This window comes from Balaenoptera physalus (assembly GCF_965194825.1).
Source record: "Balaenoptera physalus genome assembly, chromosome: 3".
In the NCBI taxonomy this organism is placed as follows: domain Eukaryota; kingdom Metazoa; phylum Chordata; class Mammalia; order Artiodactyla; family Balaenopteridae; genus Balaenoptera; species Balaenoptera physalus.
In genome coordinates this window covers 142,278,001-142,304,871 of record NC_138890.1, presented here as the reverse complement: position 1 = coordinate 142,304,871, position 26,871 = coordinate 142,278,001, and the positions used below count along the sequence as shown (strand labels likewise).

Below are 26,871 nucleotides of genomic sequence, written 5' to 3'. Positions count from 1 at the left end.
TTGCTACAAGTTAATCACTAAAGGGATGTTACCTATAGCTTAAAGTATACATAATGGCCCATCTCTGGGAACCCTGCCTCCCATGCCTGAACATTAAGCTAAAATACCTTTGTTTAGCTCACAGAAAACATCCTGACCAGGCCCACCTGTGAATGGCTGCAGGAAAGAAGAAATTAACAGAGGTTCAGAGTCTGGCTGGAACCAGGAGATATTTGCGACAATTTATCCCCTTTGTACTTTACCTCCTCACCTCCCCCCTCTTTGTTCTATGAAAAAAACTAGCATCCAAACAGAGGCAAGATGGTTCTTTGGGACACTAATCCACCATCTTCTCAATCTGCCAGCTCTCCAAATAAAATCACTATTCCTTGCCCCAACAACTCATCTCTTGATTTATTGGCCTGTCATGTGGCAAGCAGTGTGAGCTTGGACTTGGTAACATACACAGGGAATTTTGTCTTTATGTTCCTTTTAATTCTCCCTTAAGATTAGCTCCAGACTAAATAAAAATGTCTGCTCTATTTGTTATCCAAGGTACAATTCTTAAAAGCCTGCTTCCTACTAAAGAACCTTTCATTTAACTAGGGCATACTTTCGTATAGTCCCTTCCTTCCAGTACTGTTACATCCCCAGGGGTTGGTCCCATTCCCAGTAATTCCACCCTGTTCCTGCTGTCTGCCTGGGGATGTGGAAACAAGTATATGATTAAAACAACCAGTAAAACAAATTTAGAAAATAGACTCTTTCTTGGTTTCAAGAACATGTACAAATGTTTTGGTATAACATAGAGTTAAGAGTAAAAGAAAAATTTTATTAATAGGATAATATTAACTATATGAAAAAATATTACTTGGTAAAAAAATGGAAGGAATAAAGCCCTGAGATTAACAATGTGCAAACTAGTTTCTTTGTGGTGGTAGGATGACATATGATTTTCTCCTGCTTTTTTTTTTTTTACTATTTTTTCCTGAAATTTGTATTTCCTTTTTTTAAGGTATTTTCAGTACTCTGATAATCAGGAAGGAAAAAAAAAAAAAACTGATCCCAAAAGGCTAATGTCAGTGCCGTAGACACAGGTTAAAATATTATAATTCAGAATTTGGAGTCTCATTTAATGATATTTATACTACGTAATAGTAAAATAATAACAGAAGAAATTGACATTAATAATTCTTTTAAAAAATACATTTATGTAGGCTTCTAAAGAAAAAATTCTTGTTGTTTTCAGTGTTTTTAACAAATAAATAAAAAGAGGACTTTGCAATGCAGATTTTTACAGGTATTAAAGGATTTCTAGAGTCTTATTGGTTTTGGTCATGATTTCATACCATGGTTGTTCTTCCTTATAGTTGTCTATACCTGCTTTACTTTGGATATTTCACTCTGGAAAATAAACATGTTAGTCTTTCCAACTTATCACAGCCTCTCATGGATTCTCTGTATCTGATATTCTACTGTTACTGAGTCCAAGCTCTACTGGTCACCCTACGACAGGCCAATAAATCAAGAGATGAAGTGTTGGGGCAAGGAATAGTGACTTTAGCTGGAAAGCCAACAGACTGAGAAGATGGTGGACTCGTGTCCCAAAGAACCACTTTATCAGAGTTAGAGTTCAGGCTTCTTTTATACTAAAAGGGGAGGCAGTGAAGCTGGTTGTTGCAAACTTCTTTGTGCAGGAATCCTTTGTTCTTGCAGCCGTCCATGCTATAAACCTCCAACAAAACAATTATTTTCTGTTCTGAAACTTTTTATTTCTATATGAATGGAAAATTATTATACCTTTAAAGGCCAGAGCCCTGAGAATGATGTATCATATATATTTCAGGCTCTAGGCAACATTCTTCTACAAAAGTGCAGAGCCAGCATGACTAAGCTCAGGCAACAGAGCACAGGGATTAGAGCTAAAGAAACAGATCCAATATGGAGTCAGGTTTGTTCTTCTCTGTTACACTACCACATATTTAGTTCCACTTTGACCATTGGAAACTCTCTCCTTTCCATACCATCCCCATCTCTCAGGGAGTACTGAGACCTAGAAATTATAATATCCCAAACTCTTAAAAGTGCAGTTCTCTTAAAGGTGTGAGCTATTTGAAGAGTCAAGCATAGCCTTAGGGGACAAGAGGGCTTTACTCCTACTGTACAATCAATGGGTGATGGGATACTGTTGATTGGCAGCTCTCATTAGATGGAAACAAAAGATTCAGGTCACCGCAACCCTGAATAGTTAGGTTGGACTCTCAGTTCTGTTTTACATCCACTTAGTTCCCTGTCTCTGGACCCTCCTGCTATCTTCTTGAGGGTTGAAGGTTTCTTCTCTCTACTTGGTCTCCCTCCTCTCCCTTTCCCCTAGCAAACTGTTTTTATCTAGATAAGGAACAGGAATATTCTGTCTGTACATATGCATCCGAATATTTCTTGTTTACACCTAGACCAGTGGCTTTTAAACTTAAGAGGCAGGATTTGTCATCTTTGTTTACTTGGTTATTCAGTGATCCCTTTTCCCCAACATCAGCAAGTAAAGGCTAAATAGAAAGAATAAATGCAGGTAAATTCCTTATTGTTTTGAGCTATTAGAAACTGCATGATGCACTGGTCTGGCATCCACTTGCCTTGTAGCTTCACTACTAACTCTTATCCAACCACGCTGGACCATTTGCAGTTCCAGGAATATGCTATGCTGTGTCCTTCCTGCTATTCCTTCTTACTTGCTCTTCTCTTTACCAGAATGATCTTCCCCTTCCTCGTTTTGCTAACTCCTTCAAAACTCAATACAAACATCCTCCTCCAGGAAGCCTTCTCTGAATCTCCATGCTTTTCTCTGCACTTCTAGAACAAGAAGCAAGTTCAGATGGCCCTTGAGGTTAATAGTCTTCTCCTTTGTAATTTGGCAAGTTGCTGGCTCAGCAAGTATGAGTAACTCCCCTGAAGAACAGATGGATGTAGTGCCCAATCTTTGTATGCTGCTCCTTTATAACAAGGCCATTCCCTTATAGAATAGCCGACTGTTACATAGTCACCTAGAGAGCCCCTCCCTTTATAAATATGAAGAGTTTTTCAGGGGCAGACTCCCACAGTCTGTCCTATCGCACTGTGGCTGGCCTAGGCACACCACCCCACGACACAACTAGAACCTAGAGGATCACGTGGTTCTGCTGCTTCTCTGCTAGTAAATTTGTCAGCAACCATCTCTGTTTTATGTTTCAACCACGTGATGGCTGTGACACGGTCTGGGTGCCCATTGTGGCTTGGTCTATTAGGTGAGCACTTTATATGTTGTAATAATCAATTTATGCATTTGAATTTCCCACTAGATTGTAAATTTCTTGGGGGAAGATAATGCTTTGTTTGTTTTTGTATGCCTAGGATTCAGCACAGTTCTTACACATAATTGATGCTCAAAAAGAGATTAATGAATATCTCCTTTTATTCATTAAGCCCCATATACATGACTATTATTTTATTGAGCTAATGATTCCCTAGTGCTTCTGTTGAATACAATTCTTGAATGAAGAATGATAATCCTTAATTGAGGAGATTAAGGCCCTATATGTAGATAATAAGGGATGACACTAAATCAAACTGAAAACTTCAGAGACGTCTCTGATTGCACACAGTTAATATTTATTCCTCGTATTTTTTTATGTTCAAGAGCCATTTCTTCTTAAAATTAATTACATGGTCCTGGTTCAGCCAAAATGACCTCTGTAATGACTCATGGATCATTCATCACTCTTGTTTATGAGCTCTCAGAGTAATTTTAGGGTTTTATTTAAACCTATAAATTATGTGTGTGTGTGTGTGTGTGTGTGTGTGTGTATGTACTTGTTTTCTTTTGCTTTATTTCAGACTGAGACTGCTAAAAGTCAAATATTTTCATCTGAGATAAACATTAAGATAAGTTGTGTCTACACAACTTGGCATAACTGGACAGTTGTGTCAGAGAGAATACAATACCAACTAGGAAAACATCTAAGTACCCTTTATTTAATGGGTCACAGGAATCCATAGGAATTCTGATTCTGATAAGTTTCATTCTAATCTAATGGTACACAGGTGTGGTTTCCTATGTTGTAACATTGTTAGTACTGAAAATAATTTTTCTGTGGTATTCACATATGTTTTTGAATACTGGAAAAAATAATATGCAGCCCTTCTAAAGATCAGGGCTCTCCAAACTGCTATTACATGCCTTGGAGAAGGACCCAGGGAAGTAAACTAAAATTATATGCAGAGATGTCAAGCACATCTGCTTGGTGGAATCTTGTGAGAGTAAATTAACATATGTAGTAGGGGACAGTAGGGGGGGGAGAATAATTTTAGGAAGAGAGACAGCTAACACTTATAAAGAGCTTAGTTTGTAGCAAGACTTTATGTCTTTATTTATTTATTTGTTTATTTTTTGAGCCTTTGCAATAATTTTTTAATGAAGCATATTAAGTTTTTGTTTATGACTACAAGAATGCATATTCATAATAAAAAATCTTGGAGAATACAAGGGAAGCATGCAGAGGGGCAAAAAAAAATCACCCTTAGTTTACAACCAAAGACAATCAATGTCTATATTTGGTATATTTTCTTTTATTCTCTTTTATATCTTGCATTGAATTTTTTGGCTTTGATTTTTATTGTTCATATTATTTCATGAATAGTAAAATGCTAATCATATTTTATTGATTGATAAATAATTTGCATCTATTGATACTGAGTCTTTTTCCTGGACAGAGAGTCTGTACTACTGTAACAGTGAACAACTTACAGATCTCTTTGCGTATTTTTTCTAAATAATATAATTTAGTATCTATTTTATATATAGTAGTGTATATATGTCAATCCCAATCTCCCAATTCATCCCACACCCTCCTTCCCACCTTGGTAACCACAAGTCTGTTTTCTACATCTGTGACTCTATTTCTGCTTTGCAAATGAGTTCATCAGTACCATTTTTCTGGGTTCCACATATAAGCTATATTATACTATATTTGCATTTCTCTTTCTGACTTACTGCATCTCTGTATGACAATCTCTAGGTCCATCCATGTCACTGCCAATGGCATTATTTCATTCCTTTTAATGGCTGAATAATATTCCATTGCATGGAATGCAATATGTACCACATCTTCTTTATCCATTCCTCTGTCGATGGGCATTTAGGTTGCTTCCATGACCTGGCTATCGTAAATAGTGCTGTAATGAACATCGGGGTGCATGTATCCTTTCGAATTATGGTTTACTTCTGATATATGCCCAGGAGTGGGATTGCTGGATCATATGGTAGCTCTATTTTTAGTTTTTTAAGGAACCTCCATACTGTTCTCCATAGTGGCTGTACCAGTTTACATTCCCACCAACAGTGTAGGAGGGTTCCCTTTTCTCCACACCCTCTCCAGCATTTATTGTTTGTAGATTTTTTGATGATGGCCATTCTGACCAGTGTGAGGTGGAAGTAACTGCCAAGGAGCAGAATAAAGAAAAAAGAATGAAAAGAAATGAGGACAGTCTCAGAGACCTCTGGGACAACATTAAACACACCAACATTCGAATTATGTCATTATTTAAATTAATTGTCACAAGAACCTGAAGTATAATATGCATATCATTGTCTTCACTTTACAGGTGAGGAAATTGATGCTAAATATTACCTAGCTAATATGTGGCAGAGCAGAGATGTAAATATAAACTGATGATTATTCTTCTACCCTGTAAAATTATTTTACTTACACTGATATGTAGCCTGTAACATGGCTTTTGAAGTTAGGCAATTCCAGATTTACCTTTCTGCTCTACCACTTACTAGCTAGCTGCAGGATCTTGGTTAAATTGCTTACCTCAGCTTGCTTGTCTGTAAAATAAGAATAATAATACTCATCTTACAGCATTGTTGTAAAGCTTTCATGGGACGGTATAATTCAAATCCACACTTCAGCACTTGGTGGTAATATGTCATGGAGACATCTTTTAACCTCTTTTGCCTATACATGGAGATAATAATAATACGTGTCTCTCATGGTTATTGTGAGGATTAAATGAGGTAATCAGTGTAAAGTACTACACATACAATAAGTGGCTTGATAATTATTAGCTAACATCACCATCAACATCATCTTCATTACAGTGATCAATAAATTGTAATAAATGAATCTAGCCATTCTTAATGAAATAAATGGTTGAGTAAGTTATTGTTTGGTAGCAGGGCACTGATGGGGTACCTGACTAGGATTAAGAAGTTTATATTTCTTTCTTCTCTTATGCTAGAAAAAAAAAGATATTTATGTGCCATTATAAAAGGCAGGATTATATTTTAAATAAGATACACCGGTTGGAATGCTCTTTCCTGTATATGAATGTCTCACCATCATTTGTATATGGAGAACTAACTGAGCAGCTGAACTGAGGACCACAGAGGCATCCGTCCCATGGAAGCATAGAGAGCTGAGCTGAAGAGTTCGACATTTGTTAAGTGTGGGAATGTCAGAACCTTCTCCTTTTCATTCCATGCTGATCAAACTACCAACCCTGCTCTGATTTCCTCCACTCTCCTTCCTCTTTGCCTTCGCTTATATCAAGCACAGATACTTCTCTCTTTCCTACTTAAGAGATTTCTTCACTCCCTCTCTGGTACTTTGCATTACAGTTTACCTTATGAGTAGTAGCCTCCTATGTGGCATGATTCCTGGGATGGCAGAAATGCTTCCTGCTCCCAAATACTTCCCTGATCAACCATTGAGCCATGTATTCCAGGGTTAGACCTCTGTTCCCTTTTCTGACCAAACTGGGGACTGTTTAAAAGTTCCAAAAAATGTGACTCATTAAGCCTTATCAGAAACCTATAGCAGTGGTGTTCCCGCAGTGCTTCAAAAATTGATAGGGCTTCCTCAGCAGTCCTCAGATGTAGCAGGGGAGAATGGAGTTGAAAGTGGAGGTAACTCTGGACTTTCCCTTGTGCTGCCTAAATCAGAATGTAACAGTTCTATCCACTGGGTATCCCTATAAAATTTTGTTGAAAAAATACTCTTCCACTAGATGTACACTATCAGATACATTCTTAGGCTGAGCCTGTCAGAAGTTGAGACAGGTCCTTTTGTTTTCAGGGCCCTATTACATTAAAAAATGAAAAAACTGCTCAAGATATGGTTAAATTTATATTAAATGTTTAATTTGTCAATATGACTGTATATATACTGTCATTTGGAGAGAATCTCAAAATGCTAAGTTTGAAGACCATTGTGAATGTCTCACTTTGATAGGTCCTCATCCTAAGTAAGATTTGATGCTGTGAGTTGGGAGCTTATAAAGTGACTACAAGTTTTAAGATGGGATGAGGAAAGGAAAGAAGAGTCCTGAGGTATCTAAGACAATCACCACTTCTAACTATGATTCTATCTGGTTGACCCTGCTTGAGGTTGCTCTCCAAACCAGGACAAACTTCTCCTGTATTTCCAGATTGCTTTTGAAAAAGCCCTAGATAATCTAACCCTTATTACTGCCCCATCCTGTCTCATCAGGTCTATTAAAACAATTCTTCTCGATACATTGTGGTAGATTAGATTATTCCCAACTATGCTCTCCCTCCCTGTGATAAAATTATTCACCCACACCTTTTTCTGTGCCTTCCAGTGGGTTGAATATGCATCCTCATCCATTGACTTTGAGCTTGGCCATGTGACTTGCTTTGACCAATAGAAAGTAGGTAGAAATATCAGTGTGTGCATTCTGAACAGAGGCTTTAGAGGCACCACAAGTTTCTGCTCACCCTCTTCCACAACCTTCCCTCCATGAGAATAACACTTCCTAGGTGATAGCTACTCTTTTAGCCTGGGTTCTAGGATGAGAAAATGCATGAAGCTAAGCCCAGGCAAGCCTGCCTGTAGCCCATATGTGATGAGAGCAAGAAATAAATCTTTGTGAGTTGCTGAGATAGTTTGTTATTGCAGCAAAGCTGACTAATATGTGCATTTTCTGCTATAAGTGTTTCTGCGCCAACTCTCGGTTTCTCTGTCAGACTTGGAATATCTTTCCACTCTTGTATATTCATTCAAGGTTCTCTTTAAAATTCAAGCCTCTCACAAGTAACAGGAAGGGAGGAAACTGTCCATAAGGTTTCTACTATTATTCAAACCAACAATTGCCCATCCACCTCCAAACTCCCATTGATGACATCACATAATAGAAACACACTATTGGGACTTCCCTGGTGGCGCAGTGGTTAAGATTCTGTGCTCCCAGTGCAGGGGGCCCAGGTTCAATCCCTGGCCAAGGAGCTAGATCCCACATGCATGCCGCAACCAAGAGTTCACATGTTACAACTGGGGAGCCTGCCTGCGGCAACTAAGACCCGGCACAACCAAATAAATAAATATTAAAAAAAAAAAAAAGAAACACTATGTAATAACGGCCATATTCAATACCTGTACAAATGCCCTTTCATGTCCTTCTGGATCTATATTAATCTATTTCCATTTGCCATCCTGTGGGCTATGAGATGACATATTTTTGTAATGAATTGATGTCAAAACTTGTGTATGGACAGTAAATACATTATTTATTCAGAAGTGAATTTACCTCACCAACTGTTGCCACTCCTTTCTTCTATCAAAAAATGTATCTGGCACTCTTTGTGGAGCATACTGGATTCCAATTATATGTCAGAAATTTTGTCTTGTGTTCTGAGATAATACCATTGATAATGAGGCTTCCAAATTCTCAGTTGAATGGAATGAGTTCTAACAAATTGGATTAGCAAACAGAATAGTTAAGATTTTTTTTTTTTTTTTAAGTTCAGCTTCATCTTGTGTTCCCAGAGGCTCAAGAAACGGACAACTTAAAAAAAAAAAACAAAGTAATCTTCCAGTGAGGTTAGTATTCCTAATCAAAACATTCTTTTAGAGATTGGGTCAAATTTTGAAGGATCGATCAGCCAAAAAGTGACTGAATAGAGACAACAGGTTTAAAACACAGGTTTGTGTGATTAGGTGGTTGACAGATTTTTAAACATGTATACTCAGTTCACAGCAGAAATTATCTACAGATTCAGCCCTAGAATTTTCCTCTCTATATATCTTTTCTTGTCTTTTTCCTTTCCTTCCTTTTTTATTTTTTTAGCAAATATATTTAAATTCTCTTCAGCTTCTGAGTCCAGTAAATAAACCCTGTTCCCATCTGGAATGCATTCAGATCTACATCATTCTTTGCTGAGAATCGTTTTAGACATTTTAGATATGTCATCTGCATGGTGTTTGAATAAAATCCAGCCCGGGATAAGCATATCCCTTTGTATTATTTCCAAGTCTCACTTGATGTACAGTACTGTGATGTTATCATCTCTGGTGGATCTCCTAACTTTCCCTCAGAAGAGAACTTTGTGACCAGGAAGTCTTCACTGACCTTAGGAAAGCTTTTTCAGCTATTATTTTTTGAACCATCTTTAACCATGAATGATAGGAACTTCATGTAAATTCATCAAAGTTGGGACGACCAACAGTGATAATTATAAAGTATGCTTATTATTTTAATTTAGAAAATATGCTCCAGGTTAACCAACACACAGCCCCCCCACACCCGCAAAATACAAAGGTGCCTGTTTAACTAAACAATGTCATTAGAAAAACTTTATTGAATTCTTATGCATATGCAACACCACTGCTAGTGAATGTCTTCATTAATGAAACAGAAACCCATCTAGACAGAAGCCCTTCCATTGCACCATAAAGGGCATCCTTTGTGAATGTGATGGGTCTGAGAAAGGAACACACTTGAGAGGGCTGAAGGTTGGGGGTTTGACTCAGGCTGCAGATAGGGGGTTTCAAAGAATCAAGAGAAACTCATGATGAGGTTTCATGGCCCAGAACCAGTCTCTTAGGCTCCATTATTTTGTGCTTTGAATAGTCATGCTCTGTGCAGAGGTCTTGAAGTTGTTGTGGATACCTCCTGAAAATGAGAGTTAACTGCTCTAGAAGCTCCAGGGACCCCTGAAGGGAGCCCTTTCACCACAATGAAAGTGGTTCTAATGGTTGTAAAGGGATGGGATCTCTGTTCCCTGTGCAGTAGAGGCCTGGCTGATGGAGAGTTTAAGTGGTGTGCAGTGGCAGCATGATTTTTACTGGAATAGTTTCTTGTCTAAAAGACATTTTTCCTGGCTTCATTGTTCCTAGTTGTGTAGCATACAAATTGTGTAGCATACAAGCCTCTAGTCTTCCTGGAGATTATATGAGCTAATTAGTATTCTGCAGTAAATTCCTTACTGCTTAAAGCTGCTTAAATCAGACAGAATGGATCTTATTGTTTGCAAACCAGAACCTTGACCTATGAAAGGCTCCTCTCTTCTACTCAATATTCTCAAGCAAATAAATAAACAAACAAAAAAACCCCCATGAATTTCTTTAAATCATATGTTTCCTTGAACAGAGGACGATGAAAGATGAATGGTTTTTGCAAAGAACCCCAAGGACCTCACTCTAGTATATAGACACAAAAACAGGAGAATGACAAAGACTGTAGCTTATCCAAAATGTCTGTGACAGGTATGTACTGAAAAAGGCTTTTGCCCAAAGCATTGTACTATATCAGAAAGCCAATATGAAGAGGGACCATAAAGGCACAGATAGTTCAGTCTCTGATATGAGCTAAAAAAGCCTCTGGGCTGGGAGTCAAGAGTACTGATGTTTAGGATCATCACTGTTAGGAACCAATTATGTGACTTTGAGAAAGTTGCTTAACCTTTCTGAGCCTCATTTTCCTCATTGGTTCAATGTAGTGGTTCGATTAAATGATTGCTAAGACCGCTTTGAGCTATAAAGCTCCACAATCTACACAGAAAGAGGTACAGGGTGTAGAAGATAGAGACATAGAAGCAAACATTTCCAAATTAGCTTCACAAACATTGCCCTTTAATCATACACTTGCATATGTTATGTACACACACATGTTAAATTTTTCCTCAGTTTGAATTTTGAGACTCTAAGAAGAAATATTGGGATGCACACAATGTGTTTTTTTTTTTTTGCATCAATCATAAAAGCATCCTTCAAAAAATATACATCTTAATTAGCACATAGTCTTTCCCCATTCTTCTACCACTGCCCCTTGGGAAGAAAAATCTTCCCAAACATTTGGAGAGATGAAGGCGAACAACTGCTTGCTGAAATGCTGGTGGTTCACACTTGGTGATGATTCACAAGGTAGCATCAATATGGCTTTCAATGGCTTTATCTGATTGTGGAAAAGCTGCGCTCATCACGTCATCACTGCTTGTTTCCAAACCTAGGTCTTAAAATGGATAACATTTTGGAGACATGTAGATCTTTCACTCTTATAACCCACCTGAAGTTGGAATTCTTACCACAACATCCATGCCAAAAGGTGGACCAACTTGTACCTAGACATTGATGGTGGAGAGTCCTTTCAGGAGGATTTTGTATCACCAAATCAAATTATTTCTCTCCATGGTTTCTCCATGTTAACAACTACCTGTTAGTTCTTTCTCTGAAAACATTTGTATTTGCATCCAGAAATTCCAGGTGTGGTCTTTAGAGCACATAGGGACTTTCTCATTTTGACATTATTAATACAGTCTATTGTTTTATTAAATTCTGAAGTACACTCATTAAGCTCACTTTTATCTATACTAAAAGTATTTTTAAGTTTCTTAGCTTTCACTTCCTTTTTTTTTTGAGCAGAGAAAGGGTTATTGCAGGACCATTCAAGGAGAACAAGTGGCTCAAGCCCCAAAAAACCCCAAACTTCTTGTAGCTATGAGATACATTTTTGACCCAAATTAAAAATTTTGCATAATCTCATTACATTTATTTCAATAAATTTTATTTGTTTTTTAAAAATAATAATTCTTATTAAAAATAGAGATGCACATGACATATATATGAAGAATATAAATAAATCACCAAAAAACAGCTACAAATTATCCAAAATCTCAATACCCCAGAACAACTTTATGATATTTGTTAAACATGATTCCAAATATAGCTCTGTATATGTGCAGTTGGGTAAATGAATATCTAGATATATTCAGAAAAAAATAGTAGAAATATAATCATACTATGCATACTATTTAAAACTAACAATATAAAAATATATTTTGACCTTTAAAAAGGAAAATAATTAAAACAGAAGTTAGTTGTGAACTTCAAATAAGTATTTCTTTATGCAAGACAATTTATTTTTCTTTTAAACATTTTATCAAGAAGGCACTGTTTTTTTTTTATACAGCAGGTTCTTATTACTCATCAGTTTTATACACATCAGTGTATACATGTCAATCCCAATCTCCCAATTCATCACATCACCACCCCCATCCCCCCGCCGCTTTCCCCCTTTGGTGTCCATACGTTTGTTCTCTACATCTGTGTCTCAGTTTCTGCCCTGCAGACCGGATCATCTGTACCATTTTTCTAGGTTCCACATATATGCGTTAATAAACGATATTTGTTTTTCTCTTTCTGACTTACTTCACCCTGTATGACAGTCTCTAGATACATCCACGTCTCAACAAATGGCCCAATTTCGTTCCTTTTTATGGCTGAGTAACATTCCATTGTATATATGTACCACATCTTCTTTATCCATTCATCTGTAGATGGGCATTTAGGTTGCTTCCATGAGCTGGCTATTGTAAATAGTGCTGCAATGAACATTGGGGTGCATGTGTCTTTTTGATTTATGGTTTTCTCTGGGTATATGCCCAGTAGTGGGATAGCTGGGTCATACGGTAATTCTATTTTTAGTTTTTTAAGGAACCTCCATACTGTTCTCCATAGTGGCTGTATCAATTTACATTCCCACCAACAGTGCAAGAGGGTTCCCTTTTCTCCACGCCCTCTCCAGCATTTGTTGTTTGTAGATTTTCTGATGATGCCCATTCTAACTGGTGTGAGGTGATACCTCATTGTAGTTTTGATATGCATTTCTCTAATAATTAGTGATGTTGAGCAGCTTTTCATGTGCCTCTTGGCCATCTGTATGTCTTCTTTGGAGAAATGTCTATTTAGGTCTTCTGCCCATTTTTGGATTGGGTTGTTTGTTTTTTTAATATTGAGCTGCATGAGCTATTTATATATTTTGGAGATTAATCCTTTGTCCGTTGATTCGTTTGCAAATATTTTCTCCCATTCTGAGGGTTGTCTTTTCGTCTTGTTTGTGGTTCCCTTTGCTGTGCAAAAACTTTTAACTTTCATTAGGTCCCATTTGTTTATTTTTCTTTTTATTTCCATTACTCTAGGAGGTGGATCAAAAAAGATCTTGCTGTGATTTATGTCAAAGAGTGTTCTTCCTATGTTTTCCTCTAAGAGTTTTACAGTGTCTGGTCTTACATTTAGGTCTCTAATCCATTTTGAGTTTATTTTTGTGTATGGTGTTAGGGAGTGTTCTAATTTCATTCTTTTACATGTAGCTGTCCAGTTTTCCCAGCACCACTTATTGAAGAGACTGTCTTTTCTCCATTGTATATCCTTGCCTCCTTTGTCATAGATTAGTTGACCATAGGTGGATGGGTTTACCTCTGGGTTTTCTATCTTGTTCCATTGATCTGTGTTTCTGTTTTTGTGCCAGTACCATATTGTCTTGATTGCTGTAGCTTTGTAGTGTAGTCTGAAATCAGGGAGTCTGATTCCTCCAGTTCCGTTTTTTTCCCCTCAAGACTGCTTTGGCTATTTGGGCTCTTTTGTGTGTCCATACAAATTTTAAGATTTTTTTGTTCTAGTTCCGTAAAAAATGCCATTGGTAATTTGATAGGGATTGTATTGAATCTGTAGATTGCTTTGGGTAGTGTAGTCATTTTCACAATATTGATTCTTCCAATCCAAGAACATGGTCTATCTCTTCATCTGTTTGTATCATCCTTAATTTCTTTCATCAGTGTCTTATAGTTCTCTGCATACAGGTCTTTTGTCTCCCTAGGTAGGTTTATTCCTAGGTATTTTATTCTTTTTGTTGCAATGGTAAATGGGAGTGTTTCCATAATTTCTCTTTCAGATTTTTCATCATTAGTGTATAGGAATGCAAGAGATTTCTGTGCATTAATTTTGTATCCTGCAACTTTACCAAATTCATTGATTAGCTCTAATAGTTTTCTGGTGGCATCTTTAGGAATCTCTATGTATACTATCATGTCATCTGCAAACAGTGACAGTTTTACTTCTTCTTTTCCAATTTGTATTCCTTTTTCTTCTCTGATTGCCATGGCTAAGACTTCCAAAACTATGTTGAATAATAGTGGTGAGAGTGGACATCCTTCTCTTGTTCCTGATCTTAGAGGAAACGCTTTCAGTTTTTCACCATTGAGAATGATGTTTGCTGTGGGTTTGTCATATATGGCCTTTATTATGTTGAGGTAGGTTCCCTCTCTGCCCACTTTCTGTAGGGTTTTTATCATAAATGGGTGTTGAATTTTGTCAAAAGATTTTTGCATCTATTGAGATGATCATATGGTTTTTCTTCTTCAATTTGTTAATATGGTGTATCACATTGATTGATTTGCATATATTGAAGAATCCTTGCATCCCTGGGATAAATCCCACTTGATCATGGTGTATGATCCTTTTAATGTGTTGTTGGATTCTGTTTGCTAGTATTTTGTTGAGGATTTTTGCATCTATATTCATCAGTGAAATTGGTCTGTAATTTTCTTTTTTTGTAGTATCTTTGTCTGGTTTAGGTATCAGGGTGATGGTGGCCTCAGAATGAGTTTGGGAGTGTTCCTTCCTCCGCAATTTTTTGGAAGAGTTTGAGAAGGATGGGTGTTAGCTCTTCTCTAAATGTTTGATAGAATTCACCTGTGAAGCCGTCTGGTCCTGGACTTTTGTTTGTTGGAAGATTTTTGATCACAGTTTCAATTTCATTACTTGTGATTGGTCTGTTCATATTTTCTATTTCTTCCTGGTTCAGTCTTGGAAGGTTATACCTTTCTAAGAATTTGTCCATTTCTTCCAGGTTGTCCATTTTATTGGCATAGAGTTGCTTGTAGTAGGCTCTTAGGATGCTTTGTATTTCTGCGATGTCTGTTGTAACTTCTCCTTTTTCACTTCTAATTTTATTGATTTGAGTCCTCTCCCTCTTCTTCTTGATGAGTCTGGCTAATGGTTTATCAATTTTGTTTATCTTCTCAAAGAACCAGCTTTTAGTTTTATTGATCTTTGCTATTGTTTTCTGTGTTTCTATTTCATTTATTTCTGCTCTGATCTTTATGATTTCTTTCCTTCTGCTAACTTTGGGTTTTGTTTGTCTTCTTTATCTAGTTCCTTTAGGTGTAAGGTTAGATTGTTTATTTGAGATTTTCCTTGTTTCTTGAGGTAGGCTTGTATAGCTATAAACTTCCGTCTTAGAACTGCTTTTGCCACATCCCGTAGGTTTTGGATTGTCATATTTTCATTGTCATTTTTCTCTAGGTATTTTTTGATTTCCTCTTTGATTTCTTCAGTGATTTCTTGGTTATTTAGTAATGTATTGTTTAGCCTCCGTGTGTTTGTGTTTTTTATATTTTTTCCCCTGTAGTTCATTTCTAATCTCATAGTATTGTGGTCAGAAAAGATGCTTGATATGATTTCAATTTTCTTAAATTTACTAAGGCTTGATTTGTGACCCAAGATGTGTTGCATCCTGGAGAATGTTCCGTGCACACTTGAAAAGAAAGTGTAATCTGCTGTTTTTGGATGGAATGTCCTATAAATATCAATTAAATCTATCTGGTCTATTGTGTCATTTAAAGCTTCTGTTTCCTCATTAATTTTCTGTTTGGATGATCTGTCCTTTGGTTTAAGTGAGGTGTTAAAGTCCCCCACTATTATTGTGTTACTGTCGATTTCCCCTTTTATAGCTGTTGGCAGTTGCCTTATGTATTGAGGTGCTGCTATGTTGAGTACATATATATTTATAATTGTTATATCTTCTTCTTGGATTGACCCCTTGATCATTATGTAATGTCCTTCCTTGTCTCTTGTAACATTCTTTATTTTAATGTCTATTTTATCTGATATGAGTATTGCTACTCCAGCTTTCTTTTGATTTCCATTTGCATAGAATATCTTTTTCCACCCCCTCACTTTCAGTCTGTATTTGTCCCTAGGTCTGAAGTGGGTCTCTTGTAGACAGCATATATATGGGTCTTGTTTTTGTATCCATTCAGCAAGCCTGTGTCTTTTGGTTGGAGCATTTAATCCATTCACGTTTAAGGTAATTATCGATATGTATGTTCCTATGACCATTTTCTTAATTGTTCTGGGTTTGTTTTTGTAGGTCCTTCTCTTGTGTTTCCCACTTAGAGAAGTTCCTTTAGCATTTGTTGTAGAGCTGGTTTGGTGGTGCTGAATTCTCTCAGCTTTTGCTTGTCTGTAAAGGTTTTAATTTCTCCATTGAATCTGAATGAGATCCTTGCTGGGTAGAGTAATCTTGGTTGTAGGTTCTTCTTCCCTTTCATCACTTTAAGTATATCATGCCACTCCCTTCTGCCTTTAGAGTTTCTGCTGAGAAATCAGCTTTTAACCTTATGGGAGTTCCCTTGTATGTTATTTTTCATTTTTCCCTTGCTGCCTTCAATAATTTTTCTTTGTCTTTAATTTTTGTCGATTTGATTACTATGTGTCTCGGCGTGTTTCTCCTTGGGTTTATCCTGTATGGGACTCTCTGTGCTTTCTGGACTTGGGTGGCTATTTCCTTTCCCATGTTAGGGAAGTTTTCAACTATTATCTCTTCAAATATTTTCTCCGGTCGTTTCTCTCTCTCTTCTCCTTCTGAGACCCCTATAATGCGAATGCTGTTGTGTTTAATGTTGTCCCAGACGTCTCTTAGGCTGTCTTCATTTCTTTTCATTCTTTTTTCTTTATTCTGTTCCTCAGCAGTGAATTCCACCATTCTGTGTTCCAGGTCACTTTTCCGTTCTTCTGCCTCAGTTATTCTGCTATTGATTCCTTCTAGTGTATTTTTAGTTTCAGTTATTGTATTGTTCATCTGTTTGTTTGTTCTTTAATTCTTCTAGGTCTTTGTTAAACATTTCTTGCATCTTCTCAATCTTTGCCTCCATTCATTTTCTGAAGTCCTGGATCATCTTCACTATCATTATTCTGAATTCTTTTTCTAGAAAGTTGCCTATCTCCACTTCATTTAGTTGTTTTTCTGGGGTTTTATCTTGTTCCTTCTTCTGGTACATAGGCCTCTGCCTTTTCATCTTGTCTATGTTTCTGTGAATATGGTTTTTGTTCCACAGGCTGCGGGATTGTAGTTCTTCTTGCTTCTGCTGTCTGCCCTCTGGTGGATGAGGCTATCTAAGAGGCTTTTGCAAGTTTCCTGATGGGAGGGACTGGTGGTAGGTAGAGCTGACTGTTTCTCTGCTGGGCAGAGCTCAGTACAACTTTAATCCGCTTGTCTGCTGATGGGTGGGGCTGGGTTCTCTCCCTGTTGGTTGTTTGGCCTGAGGCAGTGGAGCCTACCTGGCTCTTTGGTGGGGCTAATGGCTGACTCTGGGAGGTATCACGCCAAGGAGTACTTCCCAGAACTTCTGCTGCCAGTGTCCTTGTCCTCACAGTGAGCCACATCCATCCCCACTTCTGCAGGAGACACTCCAACACTGGCAGGTAGGTCTGGTTCAGTCTCCTATGGGGTCACTGCTCCTTCCCCTGGGTCCCTATGCGCACACTACTTTGTGTGTGCCCTCCAAGAGTGGAGTCTCTGTTTCCCCCAGTCCTGTTAAAGTCCTGAAATCAAATCCTGCTAGCCTTCAAAGTCTGATTCTCTACGAATTCCTCCTCCCATTGCTGGAGCCCCAGGTTGGGAAGCCTGACATGGGGCTCAGAACCTTCACTCCAGTAGATGGACTTCTGTGTCTAAGTGTTCTCCAGTTTTTGAGTCACCCACCCAGCAGTTATGGGATTTGATTTTACTGTGATTGCACCCCTCCTACCATCTCATTGTGGCTTCTCCATTGTCTTTGGATGTGGGTCATCTTTTTTGGTGAGTTCCAGTGTCCTCTTGTCGATGACTGTCCAGCAGCTAGTTGTGATTCTGGTGTTCTCACCAGAGGAGTGAGAGCACGTCCTACTACTCCGCCATCTTGGTTCAGTTGGGAGACAATTTTTTCTAAAGTTAAGAAAAAGAAATGAAAACTCTTAGGGATGGAGTCATATGAATTTTTTACTATATGTTTCAATTTTAGACAGTATCAATTAAATTACTGCTTTAAATTATGTGAAAAGGCAAAACTATGGAACATTAAAAAGATCAGTATTTGTAAAATGGGCCAGGGGACGGAGTGGGGAGGGAAGAATAGATGGAGCACAGGAGATTTTAAGGGCAATGAAACTATTCTATATGATCCTGTAATGGTGGATACATGTCATTATACATTTGTCAAAACCCATAGAATGTACACCAAGAGTGAACTCGTATGTAAATTACAGACTTTAGTTAATAATAATCTATCATTGTTGGCTCAATTGTCACGAATGAACCACACTAATACAAGATGTTAAAAATAGAGGAAACTGTGTTTAAGGGGAGGGGTATATGAGAACACTCTGTATTTTCTGGTCAATGTTTCTGTAAAACTAAAACTACTTTTTTAAAAAAAAGGCCATTAATTAAAAACAAAAACTAACAAAAATAGATCTAAAACATTTTAAAAATAAAATAGATTATTCAATTTACAATTATGTATCTTTTCCCTAATTCCAAATGTTTATAAACTATTTTCTTAAAGTCTAAAGAGTTTATAACATTTTTATTCTATTCTTCATCCACCAATGTATTATTCGTAGGTTTTATGTTTAAATGAATTCAATGCTCAAACTCAGTCCTTTCCATATATACACTACCAAATGTAAAATAGATAGCTAGTGGGAAGCAGCCACATAGCACAGGGAGATCAGCTCGGTGCTTTGTGACCACCTAGAGGGGTGGGATGGGGAGGGTGGGAGGGAGGGAGATGCAAGAGGGAAGAGATATGGGAACATATTGTATGTGTATAACTGATTCACTTTGTTATAAAGCAGAAGCTAACACACCATTGTAAGGCAATTATACTTCAATAAAGATGTTTAAAAAAAAAAAAAAAAAACAAACTCAGTCCTTTCTTCATACATTCCCAAGCAGAGTTCTTTATTTTAAATTATCCTTTAGTTGGATATTTTATTTTCAAGGAGAATTCAGAGGAGTGAGTTTTCTTAACATCATTCATGTCTCAGAATGAAGGTTCTGCCTTTATTCTTTCTCAGCAATTTGGCTGAAATTAAGATTCTTGGGTCACTATCATTTTCTCAAATTTGGGGACAAGTATCCTTTGTCTTTGAGAAGTGAGCATCACTAGAGAGAAAACTGAGCCAGCCTGATTCTTACCACTTGAAGATGACTTACTTTTTGAAATTCAGTAACTAGAATATGTTTTGATATCTAAAATTCTCTTGAAATTAACCTTGACATTCAGTAATTAGAATGTGTTTCAGTGTCCAACCTTCCGCTTCAGTTTTTCCTGGCACACAATGTAAAGAAAAGTTTAGCTCCCTGTTTCAAAAAATGAGCTATAAAATTTAGCTCTACACATATTTCTTTTTACACTTATTACAGTTTCTACTTTGAGAATAACGTTATCCTTATGTTAGATAATTTTAATCTATTATCCACATCGTTCATCTTCTTTCTAATAGCTTTGATCTGTCTGTTTCCTTACAGCCTGTGAAAATCTTTGGAGCTCCTGAGTCTGTCATTTGATACTCTCTAATCCTCCATATTTGATTTTCTTCATCCTCAAATTGGATGAGCATACCTTCTATATCTTCTCCAAGTCATGATAAACATTGGCTAGGACAGAACCCTGTTATAAGCTTAGAGACTTTGCTTTTTTTAAAAAGTTGATTCAATTGAATTAACTGTACTTTAAACAGTACCAAATTATCCCATCGTTTGTTTATACACAATGTTATAATGATAGATTTTGTCAACTGTCTTGGTAAAATTTAGATTTCCATCAATTGCTTCTCTCTGTTCTGTTAATCAAGTAACCCTATCAAAATAGGAATTCATCACTTTTTGGTGAATCCCTAGTAATCTCTGCTTTTACTTCTAGGTGCTCACCAACTGTTTCTTCAATAATGCTTCCTAAAAGCTTAATTGAGATTGACATCACCTTACTAGTTAATATTTTATAGAAATGACATCTTAGTCTTTTTGAAAACCTGAAGATATTTCCCTGTCCTGAGTCTTCTAATAATATTCCCATTCTCAATGATCACCAGTAAAGGCTAACAGTCTTACAAGTTTGTTCTCTAAAAAGCAATGAGCTTGGGCCAGGAAATAAAGACTCATTTTGATTAACCATGCCATAAAGATAAGAAGAGAAGATTCAGATTTTGAATCTGCCTCTGAAACACAGTTTACCTTATTATCCCCCAGTTGTCTGGTGCTTGTTGTCTCCCCAGTAAACTGTAAATTCTTTGAGGACAGTGGCAGTGTTTTACCCATTATAGAGTCCTCAGAGCTCAGCACAGTGCCTGGCCCACCGCAAGTACTCAATAACTAGCTGTAGATTGAATGAATTACTGAAGTATTGATAGTTTGGAAATATAAAAGGTAGGCTTTTGTGGATGGGGCTAGCTACTGACCAACCAACCATCACAACATTATTTCTCTAAATGAATTATTTTCCCAGTTATAACTAACCAATTTTCATAATATGACTCATTTTTCTTTTAAATATTTTCTCAGATTTGCTTGGGGGATTTTCACAGGGGAAATTTTGTAATTTCATAATCTTCACTTGAGCCCAGGGACAAACCTGCAATATAAAGACAGAAAGGATGAACAAGTGACAACAGAGGAACTAATGAGAATCAAGAAAATTACCGGGCATTATTTGGTGAAAGATTATTCTACTCACATGGAGCATTATGCTAAATTTGAAGACAAACCAAAACATAAAACTGCACTGCTAAATAGGCTTACATCAAACTCCCTCAGACCAGGGATCTTGGGTTGTGTGTGGCTTTTCAACATCCAATGTTTCTTTTTCATGACCTTTCATCTTGGCAGTATTAATATTGGCCTTGTTAAAAACAGGACCCCATATAGCGTCCTTGAGTGCCTTTTGGTGAATATAAATTGCAGCAATGATTCTAAAGGGACCTAACTGTGCGTACCACAGGCATGTCTTATTGAACTGCTAATTGCAGCCATTTGGAGAATAAGAATTCAGATGAACGACATTTTGTCTAGAAACTGAGGTTGGCTTACTGCAGATTGCCTTCCTTCTGTCTGGTTTCTAAGAAGAGGGATTAATCTGGAATCTTCATCATTTGTATCTCCTCTAATGATACTATACAATTTATAAGTTCCAAGGTTCTGTCTTGACAGGCATAAGAGAAGAAAATAAACCGTAGAAAATTAAGAACACATTCCTAATTTATAATACCTTTCACTAGAAAAAGGTTACTGACTGGTAATTCAATAGAAAAGCTGCAGGATGTAACTTTTCATTCCCATTCAGGTACTCACACATCTCTCAGTAACAGATGGAAAATAAACTTCACATCAACCTCAGACCACAGCTCCTTCTTGCACTGAAACAACCTGTTCTGCTTATTAGAAAGCCAGATAGCTGCTGTAGACTGTCTGCTATGCCAAATGCTGAAGAATATTTTAGAGTCTTAAGAATCCACTGTTAAAAGGGAACCTTGCAGCCAGCCATGGGAGCCTTCATTATCTCATTCATGGGAGGCCTATTTCCAAACCTGAGAAATCAGAAGCCACATGTGGAATCCAGTGAATGGATGGAATTATTTGGAAATGCAGCTGCAAGGAAAAGAACTCAGCCTGATGACACCACAAAGGCCCAGTGTGGGAGTGTTAAATCAGTTGAAACTGCTGAGAGTTCTAGACAAGTTGTTGAAAGAGGATGTCCACAGATTCTGCCAAAGTGGCATGAAAAATAAAGGACAGTTTGGAATATCTTTATTAATAATATTATTGCTATTTTTGTATTCTGGGAAGGAAAAAAAGCTAAAATTAGTGGCAAAGTTGATGAATTATAGTATATGCTTAAAGAAACGAAGCTTTGTTTCTTTCAGAACATTTAATTTTATAGCTGCCAGGCCTGCTGGTGTGAACAGATGTGGCCGTTTACCATTCCCAGATGAAGGCACCATGAGCTTCCTAATGAGAAGCTCACGAAGTACGTGCCTTGTGACTCTTCATTGGCTCTGCAAGCCATTCTTTCCCATCAACAGGGATTTTTCAATTTCTGAATGGTCACAAAGTCCAAATAAAAAAGGCCTAAAGCATGAGGTGAAATGTTAGCTATATAAGGTATCATTGTTGCCAATCCTTACATATTTTAAATCTTTACAGGACAAGTGTTATAAACCTGATCTTCCATGAATTTGCTTTGAATTATTATAGTTAGATTGAGATCTTAAATTTGGGAGATGCCTTAATTCAATCTTAATTCAAACAGGTACATAATGCAGGACTACACACTCAATCCTAAAAAGCAGGTATCCCACTTCTGTTCATATTTCTATCTGTGCCAGGAAATCTACTTTTCTTTTTTTGATTGTTGCCACTTTTCCTCACATTGAGCCAAAGTATTACTTTTATAAGCAAGGTGTTGTTCTAAATAGTTTAGAGATGGCTTTTTTGGTCCTCCCAACACTATGAGGTAGATAGTAATAGCTCCATTTTATTGAAGCACAGTGAGGCTAAGTAACTCATCAGAGCATACACAGCTAGTAAGGGGCGGAGCTGGGATTCAAAATGGGGTGGTCTTGCCCCACATGCTATGCTTCCAAGCACCATGCATATTGCCAAAATGTATCACTCTCTAGCTTTGAGATGCATTGCCATGCTGCTCTTCCTATCAACATCTGGCATTGCTTTTAATGGATTCTGTAAATATGCAAGTTAAGCAATTCTGTAAGAAGTCTAAGGAGAAGGAGCAAGCACAAAAGAACATTGCCTGTATTTTTGAAAACTGTACACCATTTATTTTCTTCCATTTATAGGATGGAACTTAGCAGGAGGAGGATTTCAGCTCATCATAAATGAGCAAATAAAACTTACTTTTATTAATTAATATTAATATTCTCCGCTCTGCCAAGGTACAATGAATCACTTGAGGTATTAAGCAGAGACTTCAAAACAATAGGTCAAGGGTTGCTGTTGAGGGGATCCCGGGATTTGGCCGTGAATTGGGCTCAGTGACCTCAAAGGTTCATATGATATAGTTTTCACAGATACACACACTCATTGGGTAGCTAGAAGGTATCTCTCATTTATCATCATGCTCTAAACCTGCCAGATTTGACCTGGCCTCTGTAACATTTTGTCATTTAGGGTTTTCTGGGATTCTGATGAATGAAAACAAACCAAATTACTCCTCAAATTACAAAAAGGTTAAGGCAAATTAACAGTGTAGTATTTTGGTACCCCTTGAGCACAACAAATTGGACAGACTTTAATAGTATCTTAGATTCATGAGGTCTAACAAAACTCTTTTGCAATTGCATTTTAGGAACCACTACTGCTGACTCAACTGCAATAGCTAATGTGTCTAACTGGGCATCTAGACGTTTTAGTGGCACAAGGCTCTATTTCAGAAATTTTTCATCTAGGTTTTGAAGGGTTTCAAGATCTTTCCAACTTGCTGAACTTTTGGCAAATTATTGTCTAAAATGCATTCTTATTTTTGCCTCCATGTGTCTCTCAAAGAGATGGCTTGGGAAAGTTTTGGAATTACTAGAGGGTGTTAGATTTAAACCAGGATTTGACTCCAGGTTCGATATGTTCCAGGGTAGAAAGAGCTATTCCTGTTACAATGGATTTAATTTAGAAATGTCAGGGGTAATTCAGCCAAAGGCACAAATTCCTATCTTTAATCGAAATATTTCTGCAAAGGAACGCTAAGAATTCAACCCTCTGTTGAAATTAACCTTTGAAAAGAAGGATTTTAAAAGGGAAGTTCTGGATTTCCAGTAGCAGGTCTTGATCAGGTCTTATTTAAATGCTAGGATTAATTTTCAGTTGCTATTATTCCTTGACTGCTCACAAACATTTTCCATTTGCTGAGCAATTAAAGAGGGGAACTCAAGCTACTTTTTCTCAGGGGCAGCATTCTTCATGTTATGATCAAGATCAAACAAAAAGTCTCATTTATTTTCTTAATTTTCTCTTGGTAGAAATTGTCAAATTTTGTTACTTTTAGATTTGGAAACTATTTCTTCTTCTTGTATTTTTTACCTCTGAAAAGATTTCAGTTTGCTAGATTTATAGCAGCAGTGAGTCTAGCTACATTTCAGGATCTAAAATGTCATGGTGTCAACAGCATAGATGATTTGCAGAATCTTCTTTGATAACCAGAAACATCATAGTCGCCTTAGGATCCTATAAAATGACCAAATTTTACCTAAGTTCTAATTTTACCCTATAAGGGACTGTAATGGCTACTCTTGTCCAGAAGCCTAAAAGAGATATTTCTTGTGCTACTAAAAAGAGACCTCTGGGGAGATATTCATGGGTAATTAGGTGCAGCTTTTAAAATCCAATGTGTATTTCATTTAACTCCATCTCTTATAATTTTATAGACTTCCACCAAATGGCTGAATGAGGATGACTAGATGGCATTTATGAAAGGATCTGAGACTATCATGCCTCCAAAAGAAATCATGTACTGAAAGGTCTAGGCATCAAACTCATCCATTTTACAACATATAGACAACAGTAATAAAATCAAATGGCAATGCTCTGTTCTTAAGCTCCCCATGGTCACATCACTGTAACTGGATGCTAGTTGCAATAAAAATGACCTAAAAGCTAAATGCCTTTGCAAAGACAACCACAAGTAGCCTGGTTCACATTTCCCTCCAGTTCCCTTATGCCAGCTTGCCTCTCAAGTCCCAGCATCCACTGAGGCTGAGGTTACATGTGTTCCCACAATGACAAAGTCAGCTATAAATATTGCTCTCTCCTGTGCTATAATTTAGAACTGGAAAAGTTTAACTAGCCATGGGAATGAGGAATTTGGATAGAATTGTTTTTAATTTAAAATTTCTGTGCAAAATTGATATTTAAACTGGATTAGTCTTCATCCATGTCATCAGTACAACATTGTCATTATTCGTAAAAGAGAAGAGATTTGGATTTGAAGTGATGGGGGTGGAAGCCTTGAGAGAGCTAGTGGTAATGCCACTCTGATAACCATCTGGAGTCTTGAACTTTTTTCCTCTTTTTACCATGCATGCAGCATTCCAGAGTGTTTTACCCAATTCCTCCATCTTTTCCTTTCTTCTCCTTTCTCCTCTTTTCATTGTCCTTCACTGCTCAAACATAGTGAAGTTTGAACAAAAGAGGAATAAAAAATATTCCACTCTTCAAGTCCCTGGTTTTATCTTTCATAATAAACCTTGGACAGGAGCTTTTCAAAGGGCGTGGATCATAGAGAAGCTTCCAGAATTTTAGTCTCTGAAGTACATTCATACATATGTTCATGCATTCATGCTGTCAAATACTTTTTTGAGTACCCCATTAGTTCCTGGGGATAGATAAGGATACATGCTACTGCCTCTAAGGGACACATTACCTAACATCCCTTCCATAAAATGAAAACCAGGACTTAAAATGAGGAACAAATAAACAAATAACAACAACAAAATAGAACTGGAATGATTTCTTATTTCCTCTCACCTCAGATATCAGACCTCACCATGTCACTATCTAAGACCTTAAATTTCAGGGGAGACTGAATAGGTAGACAGATGGATAGATGGATTAATGGACATTGACTGAGGCCTGAGTTTCAAAGTCCTTCGCACATAGTCGTGGGTCTTCCAAAGAGAGAGCCTGAGCTTACAAAGAAATAATATATAAAGTTTGAGTTTTCTGATGGCAAATTATATACATAACACCCACTATATATACACACATACTTTTATATACACACATATATACATATATGCATATATACTCATATAATAAGTTCTAATATTCTATAGTTTACAGAACCAATTCAACTCAATTTTTCAGAAGTTTTAGGTGACTATGTCCAAAAAGCAGCATTAATGTCACAGATGGGACTCGGCTCTGGTCCCTGGATACAAAATGCAATGTTTTTATTTTATTTTATTTTTTCATTTGAATTTTATTTTATTTATTTATTTTTTATACAGCAGGTTCTTATTAGTTATCTATTTATACATATTACATATTAGTGTATATATGTCAATCCCAATCTCCGAATTCATCCCCTCCCCTCTGCTTTCCCCCAATGCAATGTTTTTATTTCTGGATGTTTCACCTTTACCCTTTCAGATATATTTTTCCTTACTTCATTGTTGAACATATTTGAGATAATTTAATAATTATCATTATTCTAATCTGGTCTCAGAAAGCCAGCCACTGATTTTTCTCAAAGGGATACAGACAATGTAGTATTAGAATTTCTCACCATGGAAGAAGTGGAAAATTATTTGTCATAGAGAAGACCAGTGGCTACAACATCTTCACATTTTCACAAGTCTTTGCTATGTCTCAAAAGGATTCACTGTAGAATGTGTGCAGAAAGAAAATCTGTCATACTGAGATATGGAAATGCTGGCATCATATAGACCTTTTCCAACCACCTACAAAAGCTATGAAGAGAAAATTATATAGATCTACTGAACTGTACCCATAAAAAGTCATTTTTATGTTAGCAAGATTTGAGAAACCAAAGCCATCAGAGTGTTGCAGTTGGCAGAAGGGAACAGAAGCATAGTCTGAAATCACACATACTTAACTAAATTCCACAGAACAATTAAATAAATAATTATTAATTAAATAATTAAATAACTAAATTAAAAAATCTATCAAGTTGTTTGCGCAAACCTAATCCTAAGGTATACAAATTTGTTG

The 26,871-nt window shown here is 36.9% G+C and overlaps 1 protein-coding gene across 7 annotated transcripts in view; it reads left to right on the top strand.

Moving 5' to 3' along the window:
• Positions 1–26,871, top strand: part of FBXO4 (F-box protein 4) — a 435,787-nt gene that overhangs the window by 302,041 nt on the left and 106,875 nt on the right. Inside the window, exon 7 of one of the 7 annotated variants that reach the window (XM_082454532.1) lies at positions 125–17,436. The exons of the other annotated variants lie outside the window; for them this stretch is intronic. Coding sequence (XP_082310658.1) covers positions 125–152 — 28 coding nt within the window. The 3' untranslated portion in view covers positions 153–17,436. Of the gene's footprint in view, positions 1–124; positions 17,437–26,871 lie in introns of those variants that run through there. 7 annotated transcript variants of the gene reach the window in all.